Raw genomic sequence first — 21783 nt, 5'->3', positions numbered from 1 at the left:
CACCTGTCTACGGGTCACATGTACTACAGTACAATACCAGCGGTACCGAAGTCTGAGCGATGCTATGCCGAAGAGGGAGTGTCTCCAATCACCGCTGTAGATTATACCGACCGCCATTATACCGGAGACCAGCGTGAGGTGGGAATCAGAAGGAAGATGTCCTAGGAAAGATGGCGCCGCTTCAGGCGACAAATGGAGGCGATGAGTGCGGCCTCTGGTGCTCAGGGGCGTGGTCTGCTCGATGTAGAGTGTACAGTGTCATCCTGTGCGATCCTAAGACATCTTGTCCCATATAGTCAGCGTTTCCCAACGAGGATGCCTCCAGCTGTTGCAAAACTACGACTCCCAACCTTCTGCCCCCCCCATGAACACCTACCTTATCCCCAGTTCACGTAGTCTCTGCCAGACTCCCCCACCGAACCCAGACACACCCGTCAGACTCCCCCACCGAACCCAGACACACCCGTCAGACTCCCCCACCGAACCCAGACACACCCGTCAGACTCCCCCACCGAACCCAGACACACCCGTCAGACTCCCCCACCGAACCCAGACACACCCGTCAGACTCCCCCACCGAACCCAGACACACCCGTCAGACTCCCCCACCGAACCCAGACACACCCGTCAGACTCCCCCACCGAACCCAGACACACCCGTCAGACTCCCCCACCGAACCCAGACACACCCGTCAGACTCCCCCACCGAACCCAGACACACCCGTCAGACTCCCCCACCGAACCCAGACACACCCGTCAGACTCCCCCACCGAACCCAGACACACCCGTCAGACTCCCCCACCGAACCCAGACACACCCGTCAGACTCCCACCACTTCCCCCCAGAGCTGATGCAGAACATTTCAGTATGCAGCAGACTGTCTCTCCAGAAGTCTGCAGCACCTGCAGTATTCATTCCCTGTCTTCTCCTCTGCCTGTCGTATTGCTCAGCACAAGGCAGCGTGCTGTAACCACTCAATTTTCACTAAATGTCCTAATAAGGATATACATGTATGTATGTTTATAGGGCAGTGTTTCCCAACCAGGGTGCCTCCAGCTGCTGCAAAACTACAACTCCCAGCATGCCCGGACAGCCTTTGGCTGTCCAGGCATGCTGGGAGTTGTAGTTTGCAACAGCTGGAGGCACCCTTGTTGGGAAACACTGGTATAAAGGCTGGTCAGAGGTGATGACATCACTCAGAGACAAGATCCAGCCATACCTGCTGAGACAACACCACAGTGACAATGAGAGGACCACACAACTTCCTGTCAGGAGAGAGGGAGGAGTCAGGGAGCTGCTGAGACAACACCACACTGACAATGAAAGGATCACACAACTTCCTGTCAGGAGAAAGGAAAAGAGTCAGGGAGCTGCTGAGACAACACTACAATGACAATAAGAGGAACACACAGCTTCCTGTCAGGAGAGAGGGAGGAGTCAGGGAGCTGCTGAGACAACACCACACTGACAATGAGAGGACCACACAACTTCCTGTCAGGAGAAAGGGAGGAGACAGGGAGCTGCTGAGACAACACCACACTGACAATGAGAGGACCACACAACTTCCTGTCAGGAGAAAGGGAGGAGACAGGGAGCTGCTGAGACAACTCCACACTGACAATGAGAGGACCACACAACTTCCTGTCAGGAGAGAGGGAGGAGTCAGGGAGCTGCTGAGACAACACCACACTAACAATGAGAGGACCACACAACTTCCTGTCAGGAGAGAGGGAGGAGTCACTACTGCCTCAGACAGCGTCTTCTCTTCCCGTGAACATAAGGTTTGTGACATCCATCGTGGCAGATCCTTTTCTCTTAGTGATCCTCCATACTCATCAGACCAGCTGCTGTACAACTACAACTCCCAGCATGCCTTGCCTCAGTTTGTCCTCAATTCAGAGACCTTGCGGCCCAACTGAAGGTTTGACCGTGTACGTCAAGGTTTCCAGACCAGTGTGTAGCCTTCAGCTGTCCGGGCATGCTGGGAGTTGTAGTTTTTGCATCAGCTGGAGGCACCCTGGTTGGGAAGCACTGGGTAAGGAAGTTATGTAGACCCGGCTATTTCCTCATGTGTTTGGGGCCTTTGTGTGCCAAGCTGATGAGCGGGAGACCCCCTGCTGTATGGGCTCCGGGTCACACATACATTATGATTAGATAATGACAACGTGAAACAGCTGGAACAAATTAAAAAGAAATTATTATTAATTAATTAGGCAAGATTACAATGGAGCATGTGACTATGATCTTCCCGGCATATACAATTTGATCAGATAACAGAACTGTCTATATAGTGTAAATTGTCCAGATATCAGCCAATCCGGAGACAGAATAAGATCTACGTGATAGAGATTCCTTTATCTTCTTTATCTGGACTCCAGATGGTCCTTGGCAAGGGGTGAGGACATGGGCGAACACTCATACCACACTCATACCACACCCATACCACACTTATATTACACTCATACCACACTTATATTACACCCATACCACACTTATATTACACCCATACCACACTTATATTACACTCATACCACACTTATATTACACTCATACCACACTTATATTACACCCATACCACACTTATATTACACTCATACCACACTTATATTACACCCATACCACACTTATATTACACCCATACCACACTCATACCACACTTATATTACACTCATACCACACTTATATTACACTCATACCACACTTATATTACACCCATACCACACTTATATTACACCCATACCACACTTATATTACACTCATACCACACTTATATTACACTCATACCACACTTATATTACACTCATACCACACCCATACCACACTTATATTACACCCATACCACACTTATATTACACCCATACCACACTTATATTACACTCATACCACACTTATATTACACCCATACCACACTTATATTACACTCATATTACACTTATATTACACTCATACCCCACTTATATTACACTCATACCACACTTATATTACACTCATACCACACCCATACCACACTTATATTACACCCATACCACACTTATATTACACCCATACCACACTTATATTACACTCATACCACACTTATATTACACCCATACCACACTTATATTACACTCATATTACACTTATATTACACTCATACCCCACTTATATTACACTCATACCACACTTATATTACACTCATACCACACTTATATTACACTCATACCACACTTATATTACACTCATACCACACTTATATTACACTCATATTACACTTATATTACACTCATACCACACTTATATTACACTTATATTACACTTATATTACACTCATACCGCACTTATATTACACTCATATTACACTTATATTACACTCATACCCCACTTATATTACACTCATACCGCACTTATATTACACTCATATTACACTTATATTACACTCATACCCCACTTATATTACACTCATACCACACTTATATTACACTCATACCCCACTTATATTACACTCATACCACACTTATATTACACTCATACAACACTTATATTACACTCATACCACACTTATATTACACTCATACCACACTTATATTACACTCATACCACACTTATATTACACTCATACCACTCTTGTATTACATTCATACAACACCCATACCACACTTATATTACATTCATACAACACCCATACCACACTTATATTACATTCATACCACACTTATATTACATTCATACCACACTTATATTACATTCATACCACACTTATTTTACACTCATACAACACTTATTTTACACTCATACCACACTTATATTACACTCATACCACACTTATATTACACTCATACCACACTTATATTACACTCATACCACACTTATATTACACTCATACCACACTTATATTACACTCATGCAACACTTATATTACACTCATACCACACTTATATTACACTCATACCACACTTATATTACACTCATACCACACTTATATTACACTCATACCACACTTATATTACACTCATACCACTCTTGTATTACATTCATACAACACCCATACCACACTTATATTACATTCATACAACACCCATACCACACTTATATTACATTCATACCACACTTATATTACACTCATACCACACTTATATTACATTCATACCACACATATTACATTCTTACCACACTTATATTACACTCATACCACACTTATTTTACACTCATACAACACCCATACCACACTTATATTACATTCATACCACACTTATATTACATTCATACCACACCCATACCACACTTATATTACATTCATACCACACTTATATTACACTCATACCACACTTATACCACACTTATATTACACTCATACCACACTTATATGACACTCATGCCACACCCATGCCACACTCATACCACACTTATATTACACTCATACAACACCCATACCACACTTATATTACATTCATACCACACTTATATTACATTCATAGCACACCCATACCACACTTATATTACATTCATACCACACTTATATTACACTCATACCACACTTATACCACACTTATATTACACTCATACCACACTTATATTACACTCATACCACACTTATATTACACTCATACAACACTCATACCACACTTATATTACACTCATACAACACCCATACCACACTTATATTACACTCAAACCACACTTATATTACACTCATACCACACTCATACAACACCCATACCACTTATATTACACTCATACCACACTTATATTACACTCATACCACACTTATATTACACTCATACAACACTTATATTACACTCATACCACACTTATATTACACTCAAACCACACTTATATTACACTCATACAACACTTATATTACACTCATACCACACTTATATTACACTCATACCACACTTATATTACACTCATACAACACTTATATTACACTCATACCACACTTATATTACACTCATACCACACTTATATTACACTCATACAACACTTATATTACACTCATACCACACTTATATTACACTCAAACCACACTTATATTACACTCATACCACACTTATATTACACTCATACCACACTTATATTACACTCATACCACACTTATATTACACTCATAGCACACTTATATTACACTCATACCACACTTATATTACACTCATACCACACCTATATTACACTCATACCACACTTATATTACACTCATACCACACTTATATTACACTCATACCACACATATATTACACTCATACCACACTTATATTACACTCATACAACACTTATATTACAATCATAGCACACTCATACCACACTTATATTACACTCATACCACACTTATATTACACTCATACCACACTTATATTACAATCATAGCACACTCATACCACACTTATATTACACTCATACCACACTTATATTACACTCATACAACACTTATATTACACTCATACCACACTTATATTACACTCATACACACTTATATTACACTCATAGCACACTCATACCACACTTATATTACACTCATACCACACTTATATTACACTCATACCACACTCATACCACACTTATATTACACTCATACCACACTTATATTACACTCATACCACACTTATATTACACTCATACCACACTTATATTACACTCATAGCACACTCATACCACACTTATATTACACTCATACCACACTTATATTACACTCATACCACACTTATATTACACTCATACCACACTTATATTACACTCATAGCACACTCATACCACACTTATATTACACTCATACCACAATTATATTACACTCATACCACACCCATACCACACTTATATTACACTCATACCACACTTATATTACACTCATAGCACACTCATACCACACTTATATTACACTCATACCACACTTATATTACACTCATACCACACTTATATTACACTCATACCACACTTATATTACACTCATAGCACACTCATACCACACTTATATTACACTCATACCACCCTTAGACCACACTTGTATTACACTCATACCACACTTATATTAAACTCATACAACACTTTATTACACTCGTACCACACTCATGCAACACCCATACCACACTTATATTATCTAATATTACACTCATACCACACTTATATTACACTCATACAACACTTTATTACACTCATACCACACTTATATTACACTCATACAACACTTTATTACACTCATACCCCACTTATATTACACTCATACCACACTTATATTACACTCATAGCACACTCATACCACACTTATATTACACTCATACCACCCTTAGACCACACTTGTATTACACTCATACCACACTTATATTAAACTCATACAACACTTTATTACACTCGTACCACACTCATGCAACACCCATACCACACTTATATTATCTAATATTACACTCATACCACACTTAGACCACACTTGTATTACACTCATACCACACTTATATTACACTCATACAACACTTTATTACACTCATACCACACTTTATTACACTCATACTACACTCATAACCAGGGCTGTGGAGTCGGACGAAATTTTGGGTACCTGGAGTTGGAGTCGGCAAACAATGCACCGACTCCGACTCCTACTAAATTTAGATTGGAATAAAAAATTAAAAAAAGCAAGTTTAAATGTCCCAATTCACAAAAAGTTATAATAAATGACTTCTCTACTGTAAGAATAAAGACCAATGCATGCAGGGCCTCACGTAACTGCAAAACGAACACGTTAAGTGACCGGGAAGAAGCTTTTCATGTGCTTTACTATTTGGCACGCAACGCACAATTAGGAGCGGCAATACTTATACTTTCCATAGTGTTGTGTTCTGCTGTTACAGGGAACTATGGGTAACCTCGCCCCTCACTGATAAGGGGTTAAGGAAATATGTTTTTTGCAGGACTAGAGACACTTGTATAAGTGAAGGGAATGGAGGGTTAATAGTTCAAGACTGAAGCTGTAAACCATTGGAAAAACTGCTGCCATTCAGCTAAGGCTATAAAAACTTGTAAACTCGATTGTTAGCTTAAAGGGGTACTCCGCCCCTAAACATCTTATCCCCTATCCAAAGGATAGGGGATAAGATGTCAGATCACTGGGGTCCCGAGTTTGCTCTGCGCGTAATGACGGGTGATACAGGGGCCAGAGCATCGTTACATCACCGCCTGCCCCCTCAATACAAGTCTATGGGAGGGGGCGTGGTGGTCGTCACGCCCCCTGCCATAGACTTGCATTAAGGGGGCGGGCCGTGATGTCACGAGGGGCGGAACCATGACGTCATGCTGCTCTGTCCCCTGTATCGCCCGTCAATACGCACAGAGCGAACTCGCTCTGTACAGTAATGAAAGCGCGGTGCCGCAGCGGAGATCCCGGGGGTCCCCAGCAGCAGGACCCCGGCGATCTGACATCTTATCCGCTATCCTTCGGATAGGGGATAAGATGTCTAGGGGCGGAGTACCCCTTTAAACTTTAAACATGACTATGGGATTCTACTAGGGAAATCATGTGTTATAATAAATGCCCCTTCCTGGATCCTCCCACTGCCCTATCTTCAGCAGCAGATCAGCACACAAACTGTTCCATACAGTAGACTGTTGGCTTCCCAGCCTGTAGTCCTGTGGTAATGACAGGTAGGTGGCCTTTCTTTCCTTCAAGGAATGTATAAAATACAACAGCATATTAATACAGAGGAGTCGGAACATTTATCTACCGACTCCACAGCCCTGTAAATAACATCACTCCCCTCCAGTATACAGTCCCATGTAAATAACATCACTCCCCTCCAGTATACAGTCCCATGTAAATAACATCACTCCCCTCCAGTATACAGTCCCATGTAAATAACATCACTCCCCTCCAGTATACAGTCCCATGTAAATAACATCACTCCCCTCCAGTATACAGTCCCATGTAAATAACATCACTCCCTCCAGTATACAGTCCCATGTAAATAACATCACTCCCCTCCAGTATACAGTCCCATGTAAATAACATCACTCCCTCCTATATACAGTCCCATGTAAATAATATCACTCCCTCCAGTATACAGTCCCATGTAAATAACATCACTCCCTCCTATATACAGTCCCATGTAAATAATATCACTCCCTCCAGTATACAGTCCCATGTAAATAACATCACTCCCCTCCAGTATACAGTCCCATGTAAATAACATCACTCCCTCCAATATACAGTCCCATGTAAATAACATCACTCCCTCCAATATACAGTCCCATGTAAATAACATCACTCCTCTCCTATATACAGTCCCATGTAAATAACATAACTCCCTCCAATATACAGTCCCATGTAAATGACATCACTCCCTCCAATATACAGTCCCATGTAAATAACATCACTCCCTCCTATATACAGTCCCATGTAAATAACATCACTCCCCTCCTATATACAGTCCCATGTAAATAACATCACTCCCCTCCAGTATACAGTCCCATGTAAATAACATCACTCCCTCCAGTATACAGTCCCATGTAAATAACAACACTCCCCTCCAGTATACAGTCCAATGTAAATAACATCACTCCCCTCCTATATACAGTCCCATGTAAATAACAACACTCCCCTCCAGTATACAGTCCCATGTAAATAACATCACTCCCTCCAGTATACAGTCCCATGTAAATAACATCACTCCCCTCCAGTATACAGTCCCATGTAAATAACATCACTCCCCTCCAGTATACAGTCCCATGTAAATAACATCACTCCCCTCCAGTATACAGTCCCATGTAAATAACATCACTCCCTCCAGTATACAGTCCCATGTAAATAACATCACTCCCCTCCAGTATACAGTCCCATGTAAATAACATCACTCCCTCCTATATACAGTCCCATGTAAATAACATCACTCCCTCCAGTATACAGTCCCATGTAAATAACATCACTCCCTCCAGTATACAGTCCCATGTAAATAACATCACTCCCTCCAGTATACAGTCCCATGTAAATAACATCACTCCCCTCCAGTATACAGTCCCATGTAAATAACATCACTCCCCTCCAGTATACAGTCCCATGTAAATAACAACACTCCCCTCCAGTATACAGTCCCATGTAAATAACATCACTCCCCTCCTATATACAGTCCCATGTAAATAACATCACTCCCCTCCAGTATACAGTCCCATGTAAATAACATCACTCCCCTCCTATATACAGTCCCATGTAAATAACATCACTCCCTCCAGTATACAGTCCCATGTAAATAACATCACTCCCTCCAGTATACAGTCCCATGTAAATAACATCACTCCCCTCCAGTATATAGTCCCATGTAAATAACATCACTCCCCTCCTATATACAGTCCCATGTAAATAACATCACTCCCCTCCAGTATACAGTCCCATGTAAATAACATCACTCCCTCCAGTATACAGTCCCATGTAAATAACATCACTCCCCTCCTACATACAGTCCCATGTAAATAACATCACTCCCTCCTATATACAGTCCCATGTAAATAACATCACTCCCTCCAATATACAGTCCCATGTAAATAACATCACTCCCCTCCTATATACAGTCCCATGTAAATAACATCACTCCCCTCCAGTATACAGTCCCATGTAAATAACATCACTCCCCTCCTATATACAGTCCCATGTAAATAACATCACTCCCCTCCTGTATACAGTCCCATGTAAATAACATCACTCCCCTCCTATATACAGTCCCATGTAAATAACATCACTCCCCTCCTGTATACAGTCCCATGTAAATAACATCACTCCCCTCCTATATACAGTCCCATGTAAATAACATCACTCCCTCCAGTATACAGTCCCATGTAAATAACATCACTCCCTCCAGTATACAGTCCCATGTAAATAACATCACTCCCTCCAGTATACAGTCCCATGTAAATAACATCACTCCCCTCCTATATACAGTCCCATGTAAATAACATCAATCCCCTCCTATATACAGTCCCATGTAAATAACATCACTCCCTCCTACATACAGTCCCATGTAAATAACATCACTCCCTCCAGTATACAGTCCCATGTAAATAACATCACTCCCCTCCTATATACAGTCCCATGTAAATAACATCACTCCCCTCCTATATACAGTCCCATGTAAATAACATCACTCCCCTCCTATATACAGTCCCATGTAAATAACATCACTCCCTCCTATATACAGTCCCATGTAAATAACATCACTCCCCTCCTAAATACAGTCCCATGTAAATAACATCACTCCCCTCCTATATACAGTCCCATGTAAATAACATCACTCCCTCCAATATACAGTCCCATGTAAATAACATCACTCCCTCCTATATACAGTCCCATGTAAATAACATCACTCCCCTCCTATATACAGTCCCATGTAAATAACATCACTCCCCTCCTATATACAGTCCCATGTAAATAACATCACTCCCCTCCTATATACAGTCCCATGTAAATAACATCACTCCCCTCCAGTATACAGTCCCATGTAAATAACACCACTCCCTCCAGTATACAGTCCCATGTAAATAACATCACTCCCTCCTATATACAGTCCCATGTAAATAACATCACTCCCTCCAGGATACAGTCCCTTGTAAATAACACCACTCCCCTCCTATATACAGTCCCATGTAAATAACATCACTCCCCTCCAGTATACAGTCCCATGTAAATAACATCACTCCCTCCTATATACAGTCCCATGTAAATAACATCCCTCCCCTCCTATATACAGTCCCATGTAAATAACATCACTCCCCTCCTATATACAGTCCCATGTAAATAACATCACTCCCCTCCTATATACAGTCCCATGTAAATAACATCATTCCCTCCAATATACAGTCCCATGTAAATAACATCACTCCCCTCCTATATACAGTCCCATGTAAATAACATCACTCCCCTCCTATATACAGTCCCATGTAAATAACATCACTCCCTCCAATATACAGTCCCATGTAAATAACATCACTCCCTCCAATATACAGTCCCATGTAAATAACATCACTCCCTCCTATATACTGTCCCATGTAAATAACATCACTCCCCTCCAGTATACAGTCCCATGTAAATAACATCACTCCCCTCCTATATACAGTCCCATGTAAATAACATCACTCCCCTCCAGTATACAGTCCCATGTAAATAACATCACTCCCCTCCTGTATACAGTCCCATGTAAATAACATCACTCCCCTCCTATATACAGTCCCATGTAAATAACATCACTCCCCTCCAGTATACAGTCCCATGTAAATAACATCACTCCCCTCCAGTATACAGTCCCATGTAAATAACATCACTCCCCTCCTGTATACAGTCCCATGTAAATAACACCACTCCCCTCCTATATACAGTCCCATGTAAATAACATCACTCCCCTCCAGTATACAGTCCCATGTAAATAACATCACTCCCCTCCTATATACAGTCCCATGTAAATAACATCACTCCCTCCAGTATACAGTCCCATGTAAATAACATCACTCCCTCCAGTATACAGTCCCATGTAAATAACATCACTCCCCTCCAGTATACAGTCCCATGTAAATAACATCACTCCCCTCCTATATACAGTCCCATGTAAATAACATCACTCCCCTCCAGTATACAGTCCCATGTAAATAACATCACTCCCTCCAGTATACAGTCCCATGTAAATAACATCACTCCCCTCCAGTATACAGTCCCATGTAAATAACATCACTCCCCTCCTATATACAGTCCCATGTAAATAACATCACTCCCCTGCTATATACAGTCCCATGTAAATAACATCACTCCCCTCCTATATACAGTCCCATGTAAATAACATCACTCCCTCCAGTATACAGTCCCATGTAAATAACATCACTCCCTCCAGTATACAGTCCCATGTAAATAACATCACTCCCCTCCAGTATACAGTCCCATGTAAATAACATCACTCCCCTCCTATATACAGTCCCATGTAAATAACATCACTCCCCTCCAGTATACAGTCCCATGTAAATAACATCACTCCCTCCAGTATACAGTCCCATGTAAATAACATCACTCCCCTCCAGTATACAGTCCCATGTAAATAACATCACTCCCCTCCTATATACAGTCCCATGTAAATAACATCACTCCCTCCAGTATACAGTCCCATGTAAATAACATCACTCCCTCCAGTATACAGTCCCATGTAAATAACATCACTCCCCTCCAGTATACAGTCCCATGTAAATAACATCACTCCCCTCCTATATACAGTCCCATGTAAATAACATCACTCCCCTCCAGTATACAGTCCCATGTAAATAACATCACTCCCCTCCAGTATACAGTCCCATGTAAATAACATCACTCCCCTCCAGTATACAGTCCCATGTAAATAACATCACTCCCCTCCTATATACAGTCCCATGTAAATAACATCACTCCCCTTCTATATACAGTCCCATGTAAATAACATCACTCCCTCCAGTATACAGTCCCATGTAAATAACATCACTCCCCTCCTATATACAGTCCCATGTAAATAACATCACTCCCCTCCTATATACAGTCCCATGTAAATAACATCAATCCCCTCCAATATACAGTCCCATGTAAATAACATCACTCCCCTCCTATATACAGTCCCATGTAAATAACATCACTCCCCTCCTGTATACAGTCCCATGTAAATAACATCACTCCCCTCCTATATACAGTCCCATGTAAATAACATCACTCCCTCCTATATACAGTCCCATGTAAATAACATCACTCCCCTCCTGTATACAGTCCCATGTAAATAACATCACTCCCCTCCTGTATACAGTCCCATGTAAATAACATCACTCCCTCCAATATACAGTCCCATGTAAATAACATCACTCCCCTCCTATATACAGTCCCATGTAAATAACATCACTCCCTCCAGTATACAGTCCCATGTAAATAACATCACTCCCTCCTATATACAGTCCCATGTAAATAACATCACTCCCCTCCTATATACAGTCCCATGTAAATAACATCACTCCCTCCAGTATACAGTCCCATGTAAATAACATCACTCCCCTCCTATATACAGTCCCATGTAAATAACATCACTCCCTCCTATATACAGTCCCATGTAAATAACATCACTCCCTCCTATATACAGTCCCATGTAAATAACACCACTCCCCTCCAGTATACAGTCCCATGTAAATAACATCACTCCCTCCTATATACAGTCCCATGTAAATAACATCACTCCCCTCCTATATACAGTCCCATGTAAATAACATCACTCCCTCCAGTATACAGTCCCATGTAAATAACATCACTCCCCTCCTATATACAGTCCCATGTAAATAACATCACTCCCCTCCTATATACAGTCCCATGTAAATAACATCACTCCCCTCCTATATACAGTCCCATGTAAATAACATCAATCTCCTCCTACATACAGTCCCATGTAAATAACATCACTCCCCTCCTATATACAGTCCCATGTAAATAACATCACTCCCCTCCTATATACAGTCCCATGTAAATAATATCACTCCCCTCCTATATACAGTCCCATGTAAATAACATCACTCCCTCCTATATACAGTCCCATGTAAATAACATCACTCCCCTCCTATATACAGTCCCATGTAAATAACATCACTCCCCTCCAGTATACAGTCCCATGTAAATAACATCACTCCCCTCCTATATACAGTCCCATGTAAATAACATCACTCCCCTCCTACATACAGTCCCATGTAAATAACATCACTCCCCTCCTGTATACAGTCCCATGTAAATAACATCACTCCCTCCAGTATACAGTCCCATGTAAATAACATCACTCCCCTCCAGTATACAGTCCCATGTAAATAACATCACTGCCCTCCTATATATAGTCCCATGTAAATAACATCACTCCCTCCTATATACAGTCCCATGTAAATAACATCACTGCCCTCCTATATACAGTCCCATGTAAATAACATCACTCCCTCCAGTATACAGTCCCATGTAAATAACATCACTCCCCTCCTGTATACAGTCCCATGTAAATAACATCACTCCCTCCAGTATACAGTCCCATGTAAATAACATCACTCCCCTCCAGTATACAGCCCCATGTAAATAACATCACTCCCCTCCAGTATACAGTCCCATGTAAATAACATCACTGCCCTCCTATATACAGTCCCATGTAAATAACATCACTCCCTCCTATATACAGTCCCATGTAAATAACATCACTCCCCTCCTATATACAGTCCCATGTAAATAACATCACTCCCCTCCTGTATACAGTCCCATGTAAATAACATCACTCCCTCCAGTATACAGTCCCATGTAAATAACATCACTCCCCTCCTATATACAGTCCCATGTAAATAACATCACTCCCCTCCAGTATACAGTCCCATGTAAATAACATCACTCCCTCCTATATACAGTCCCATGTAAATAACATCACTCCCCTGCTATATACAGTCCCATGTAAATAACATCCCTCCCCTCCTATATACAGTCCCATGTAAATAACATCACTCCCCTGCTATATACAGTCCCATGTAATCCCCCTTCCTCTGTATACACTGCAGTCACTTCCTGTTCTCCTGGAGGCTCCGCCCCTTCTGGTGACATCACACCAGGAAGCAGCAGTGGACAGTGAGGAGAGGAGTTGTAGTTCCTGGAGATCACCCTGGAGTTGTGAGTGATGATTATATATATATATATATATATATATATATATATATATATATGTACAGTATATATACAGGACTGTGTGTACAGGGGGGTCACCTGGTGTTATTATTAGTCTGACTATAACTCCCATCCTGCTGCCAGATCAGCCCCATGTGTTACCTGTGTGTTATTTAAAGCAGCTGATGGGGGCCGTGGGGGGAGTAGGGGCTGATGTCGGGGGCTGGGGGGAGTAGGGGCTGATGTCGGGGGCTGGGGGGGAGTAGGGGCTGATGTCGGGGGCTGGGGGGGAGTAGGGGCTGATGTCGGGGGCTGGGGGGGAGTAGGGGCTGATGTCGGGGGCTGGGGGGAGTAGGGGCTGATGTCGGGGGCTGGGGGGGAGTAGGGGATGATGTCGGGGGCTGGGGGGGAGTAGGGGCTGATGTCGGGGGCTGGGGGGAGTAGGGGCTGATGTCGGGGGCTGGGGGGAGTAGGGGCTGATGTCGGGGGCTGGGGGGAGTAGGGGCTGATGTCGGGGGCTGGGGGGAGTAGGGGCTGATGTCGGGGGCTGGGGGGAGTAGGGGCTGATGTCGGGGGCTGTTTAGGAATGGGGCTGATGTCGGGGGCTGGGGGGAGTAGGGGCTGATGTCGGGGGCTGGGGGGGAGTAGGGGCTGATGTCGGGGGCTGGGGGGGAGTAGGGGCTGATGTCGGGGGCTGGGGGGGGAGTAGGGGCTGATGTCGGGGGCTGGGGGGGGAGTAGGGGCTGATGTCGGGGGCTGGGGGGGAGTAGGGGCTGATGTCGGGGGCTGGGGGGGGGAGTAGGGGCTGATGTCGGGGGCTGGGGGGGGGAGTAGGGGCTGATGTCGGGGGCTGGGGGGGAGTAGGGGCTGATGTCGGGGGCTGGGGGGGAGTAGGGGCTGATGTCGGGGGCTGGGGGGGAGTAGGGGCTGATGTCGGGGGCTGGGGGGAGTAGGGGCTGATGTCGGGGGCTGGGGGGGGAGTAGGGGCTGATGTCGGGGGCTGGGGGGGGAGTAGGGGCTGATGTCGGGGGCTGGGGGGGGAGTAGGGGCTGATGTCGGGGGCTGGGGGGGAGTAGGGGCTGATGTCGGGGGCTGGGGGGGAGTAGGGGCTGATGTCGGGGGCTGGGGGGAGTAGGGGCTGATGTCGGGGGCTGTTTAGGAATGGGGCTGATGTCGGGGGCTGGGGGGAGTAGGGGCTGATGTCGGGGGCTGGGGGGGAGTAGGGGCTGATGTCGGGGGCTGGGGGGAGTAGGGGCTGATGTCGGGGGCGGGGGGGAGTAGGGGCTGATGTCGGGGGCTGGGGGGGAGTAGGGGCTGATGTCGGGGGCTGGGGGGGAGTAGGGGCTGATGTCAGGGGCTGGGGGGAGTAGGGGCTGATGTCGGGGGCTGTTTAGGAATGGGGCTGATGTCGGGGGCTGGGGGGAGTAGGGGCTGATGTCGGGGGCTGGGGGGAGTAGGGGCTGATGTCGGGGGCTGGGGGGAGTAGGGGCTGATGTCGTGGGCTGTTTAGGAATGGGGGGGGGAGGTCTTTTTGCTTACACTGATTCCTGCACATATATCCTCCCTGTGTGGCCCCTAAGATATGGGCCCCTCTGGGTTACTATGGACTTATGTCATAGTGAGTGGAGATGGGAGATGAGTGCCGTCCTCCACAGTGTTCGGTGCCCCATGTTGGGCGCCGGTATCGGTGCAGTGTATACATGTTGGCTGTTGGTATCGGCGCGGTGTGTACATGTTGGCCTTTGGTATCGGCGCAGTGTATACATGTTGGCCGTCGGTATCGGGGCAGTGTGTACATGTTGGCCTTTGGTATCGGCGCAGTGTATACATGTTGGACGTTGGTATCGGCGCAGTGTATACATGTTGGACGTCGGTATCGGCGCAGTGTATACATGTTGGACGTCGGTATCGGCGCAGTGTATACATGTTGGACGTCGGTATCGGCGCAGTGTATACATGTTGGACGTCGGTATCGGCGCAGTGTATACATGTTGGACGTCGGTATCGGCGCAGTGTATACATGTTGGCCGTCGGTATCGGGGCAGTGTATACATGTTGGCCGTCGGTATCGGTGCAGTGTATACATGTTGGCCGTCGGTATCGGTGCAGTGTATACATGTTGGCCGTCGGTATCGGTGCAGTGTATACATGTTGGCCGTCGGTATCGGTGCAGTGTATACATGTTGGCCGTTGGTATCGGTGCAGTGTATACATGTTGGCCGTCGGTATCGGGGCAGTGTATACATGTTGGCCGTCGGTATCGGGGCAGTGTATACATGTTGGACGTTGGTATCGGCGCAGTGTATACATGTTGGCCGTCGGTATCGGGGCAGTGTATACATGTTGGCCGTCGGTATCGGTGCAGTGTATACATGTTGGACGTTGGTATCGGGGCAGTGTATACATGTTGGCCGTTGGTATCGGGGCAGTGTATACATGTTGGCCGTTGGTATCGGCGCAGTGTATACATGTTGGCTGTTGGTATCGGCGCAGTGTATACATGTTGGCCGTTGGTATCGGCGCAGTGTATACATGTTGGACGTTGGTATCGGCGCAGTATATACATGTTGGCCGTCGGTATCGGGGCAGTGTATACATGTTGGCCGTCGGTATCGGGGCAGTGTATACATGTTGGACGTCGGTATCGGGGCAGTGTATACATGTTGGCCGTCGGTATCGGGGCAGTGTATACATGTTGGCCGTCGGTATCGGGGCAGTGTATACATGTTGGGCGATTATGACTTTCTGTATGTCATAGAAAGAGATGATCCCTTTACTCTCAGCACATTTAGCCTATAATTGTCTTGTATTAAAGGGGTATCCCCCCATCTTAGTATTTATGGCTTCTCCACAGGATCTGTAGGTGTCCGATAGGCGGGACTCACATCTGTCACGTGATCAGAGGCCGGAGGTGGTCTGGAATCCAAAACAACTCCCCTTAAAGGGGTACTCCACTAGCCAGCGTTAGGAACATTTAGTTCCGAACGTTGTGCGGGTGTCGGTTGTGCGGCGTGATGGCACAGCGGGGCAGCTACACCCGCCTCGGTTGTTTTTGGCTTCCCAACTACCTCCAGATGCCACAAGCCGGAAGGAGTCGGGAGTCCTTTAGGATCAGTGCAGGTCCGGGAGGTAGGACCCCCACGTATCAGACTCGATCCTGTGGATTTGCCATAAATGTCCAGATAGGAATAAATGTTTAGTACATAATATTCTGATATAAGATGATTCTGTCCCCGTCCTTGTTCTCCCTCTGCAGGTTCTGGACTCTCACAGATAAAGGTGATGGAGGAGGAGAGAGACATCATGGCTGCCAGGATACTAGACCTCACCCTAGAGATCATCCACCTGATCACCGGAGAGGTGAGAGGTCACATGACGTCTGATCCTATAGATAATACAGGTAGATGACTGGAGAAGTGAGAGGTCACATGACGTCTGATCCTATAGATAATACAGGTAGATGACTGGAGAGGTGAGAGGTCACATGACGTCTGATCCTATAAATAATACAGGTAGATGACTGGAGAGGTGAGAGGTCACATGACGTCTGATCCTATAGATAATACAGGTAGATGACCGGAGAGGTGAGAGGTCACATGACGTCTGATCCTATAGATAATACAGGTAGATGACTGGAGAGGTGAGAGGTCACATGACGTCTGATCCTATAGATAATACAGGTAGATGACTGGAGAGGTGAGAGGTCACATGACGTCTGATCCTATAGATAATACAGGTAGATGACTGGAGAGGTGAGAGGTCACATGACGTCTGATCCTATAGATAATACAGGTAGATGACTGGAGAGGTGAGAGGTCACATGACGTCTGATCCTATAAATAATACAGGTAGATGACTGGAGAGGTGAGAGGTCACATGACGTCTGATCCTATAGATAATACAGGTAGATGACTGGAGAGGTGAGAGGTCACATGACGTCTGATCCTATAGATAATACAGGTAGATGACTGGAGAGGTGAGAGGTCACATGACGTCTGATCCTATAGATAATACAGGTAGATGACTGGAGAGGTGAGAGGTCACATGACGTCTGATCCTATAGATAATACAGGTAGATGACTGGAGAGGTGAGAGGTCACATGACGTCTGATCCTATAGATAATACAGGTAGATGACCGAAGAGGTGAGAGGTCACATGACGTCTGATCCTATAGATAATACAGGTAGATGACTGGAGAGGTGAGAGGTCACATGACATCTGATCCTATAGATAATACAGGTAGATGACCGGAGAGGTCAGAGGTCACATGACGTCTGATCCTATAGATAATACAGGTAGATGACTGGAGAGGTCAGAGGTCACATGACGTCTGATCCTATAGATAATACAGGTAGATGACTGGAGAGGTGAGAGGTCACATGACGTCTGATCCTATAGATAATACAGGTAGATGACCGGAGAGGTGAGAGGTCACATGACGTCTGATCCTATAGATAATACAGGTAGATGACTGGAGAGGTGAGAGGTCACATGATGTCTGATCCTATAGATAATACAGGTAGATGACCGGAGAGGTGAGAGGTCACATGACGTCTGATCCTATAGATAATACAGGTAGATGACTGGAGAGGTGAGAGGTCACATGACATCTGATCCTATAGATAATACAGGTAGATGACCGGAGAGGTGAGAGGTCACATGACGTCTGATCCTATAGATAATACAGGTAGATGACCAGAGAGGTGAGAGGTCACATGACGTCTGATCCTATAGATAATACAGGTAGATGACTGGAGAGGTGAGAGGTCACATGACGTCTGATCCTATAGATAATACAGGTAGATGACCGGAGAGGTCAGAGGTCACATGACGTCTGATCCTATAGATAATACAGGTAGATGACCGGAGAGGTCAGAGGTCACATGACGTCTGATCCTATAGATAATACAGGTAGATGACCGGAGAGGTCAGAGGTCACATGACGTCTGATCCTATAGATAATACAGGTAGATGACCGGAGAGGTGAGAGGTCACATGACGTCTGATCCTATAGATAATACAGGTAGATGACCGGAGAGGTGAGAGGTCACATGACGTCTGATCCTATAGATAATATAGGTAGATGACCGGAGAGGTGAGAGGTCACATGACGTCTGATCCTATAGATAATACAGGTAGATGACTGGAGAGGTGAGAGGTCACATGACGTCTGATCCTATAGATAATACAGGTAGATGACTGGAGAGGTGAGAGGTCACATGACGTCTGATCCTATAGATAATACAGGTAGATGACTGGAGAGGTGAGAGGTCACATGACGTCTGATCCTATAGATAATACAGGTAGATGACTGGAGAGGTGAGAGGTCACATGACGACTGATTCTATAGATAATACAGGTAGATGACCGGAGAGGTGAGAGGTCACATGACGACTGATTCTATAGATAATACAGGTAGATGACCGGAGAGGTGAGAGGTCACATGACGTCTGATCCTATAGATAATACAGGTAGATGACTGGAGAGGTGAGAGGTCACATGACGTCTGATCCTATAGATAATACAGGTAGATGACCGGAGAGGTCAGAGGTCACATGACGTCTGATCCTATAGATAATACAGGTAGATGACCGGAGAGGTCAGAGGTCACATGACGTCTGATCCTATAGATAATACAGGTAGATGACCGGAGAGGTGAGAGGTCACATGACGTCTGATCCTATAGATAATACAGGTAGATGACCGGAGAGGTGAGAGGTCACATGACGTCTGATCCTATAGATAATACAGGTAGATGACCGGAGAGGTGAGAGGTCACATGACGTCTGATCCTATAGATAATATAGGTAGATGACCGGAGAGGTGAGAGGTCACATGACGTCTGATCCTATAGATAATACAGGTAGATGACTGGAGAGGTGAGAGGTCACATGACGTCTGATCCTATAGATAATACAGGTAGATGACTGGAGAGGTGAGAGGTCACATGACGTCTGATCCTATAGATAATACAGGTAGATGACTGGAGAGGTGAGAGGTCACATGACGACTGATTCTATAGATAATACAGGTAGATGACCGGAGAGGTGAGAGGTCACATGACGACTGATTCTATAGATAATACAGGTAGATGAGAGGTGAGAGGTCACATGACGTCTGATCCTATAGATAATACAGGTAGATGACTGGAGAGGTGAGAGGTCACATGACATCTGATCCTATAGATAATACAGGTAGATGACCGGAGAGGTCAGAGGTCACATGACGTCTGATCCTATAGATAATACAGGTGGATGACCGGAGAGGTCAAAGGTCACATGACGTCCGATCCTATAGATAATACAGGTAGATGACCGGAGAGGTGAGAGGTCACATGACATCTGATCCTATAGATAATACAGGTAGATGACCGGAGAGGTCAGAGGTCACATGACGTCTGATCCTATATATAATACAGGTAGATGACTGGAGAGGTGAGAGGTCACATGATGTCCGATCCTATAGATAATACAGGTAGATGACTGGAGAGGTGAGAGGTCACATGATGTCCGATCCTATAGATAATACAGGTAGATGACTGGAGAGGTGAGAGGTCACATGATGTCTGATCCTATAGATAATACAGGTAGATGACTGGAGAGGTGAGAGGTCACATGACATCTGATCCTATAGATAATACAGGTAGATGACTGGAGAGGTGAGAGGTCACATGACGTCTGATCCTATAGATAATACAGGTAGATGACTGGAGAGGTGAGAGGTCACATGACGTCTGATCCTATAGATAATACAGGTAGATGACCGGAGAGTTGAGAGGTCACATGACGACTGATTCTATAGATAATACAGGTAGATGACCGGAGAGGTGAGAGGTCACATGACGTCTGATCCTATAGATAATACAGGTAGATGACTGGAGAGGTGAGAGGTCACATGACGTCTGATCCTATAGATAATACAGGTAGATGACCGGAGAGGTGAGAGGTCACATGACGTCTGATCCTATAGATAATACAGGTAGATGACTGGAGAGGTGAGAGGTCACATGACGTCTGATCCTATAGATAATACAGGTAGATGACAGGAGAGGTGAGAGGTCACATGACGTCTGATCCTATAGATAATACAGGTAGATGACTGGAGAGGTGAGAGGTCACATGACGTCTGATCCTATAGATAATACAGGTATATGACTGGAGAGGTGAGAGG

The 21783-nt window shown here is 44.8% G+C and overlaps 1 protein-coding gene across 1 annotated transcript in view; it reads left to right on the top strand.

The window, feature by feature from the left end:
* The first annotated feature begins 3 nt into the window (after positions 1-3).
* The window catches only part of LOC130355582 (zinc finger protein 420-like), a 94177-nt gene continuing 72397 nt past the window's right edge, over positions 4-21783 (top strand). Inside the window, exons 1-3 of the mRNA XM_056555895.1 lie at positions 4-138; positions 14510-14618; positions 17869-17972. Coding sequence (XP_056411870.1) covers positions 19-138; positions 14510-14618; positions 17869-17972 — 333 coding nt within the window. The 5' untranslated portion in view covers positions 4-18. The remainder of the gene's footprint in view (positions 139-14509; positions 14619-17868; positions 17973-21783) is intronic.

This window comes from Hyla sarda, chromosome 2, assembly GCF_029499605.1.
Source record: "Hyla sarda isolate aHylSar1 chromosome 2, aHylSar1.hap1, whole genome shotgun sequence".
Taxonomy (NCBI): Eukaryota; Metazoa; Chordata; class Amphibia; order Anura; family Hylidae; genus Hyla; species Hyla sarda.
The sequence above is the reverse complement of the archived record's forward strand: the minus strand, read 5'-3'. Positions and strand labels throughout refer to the sequence as shown.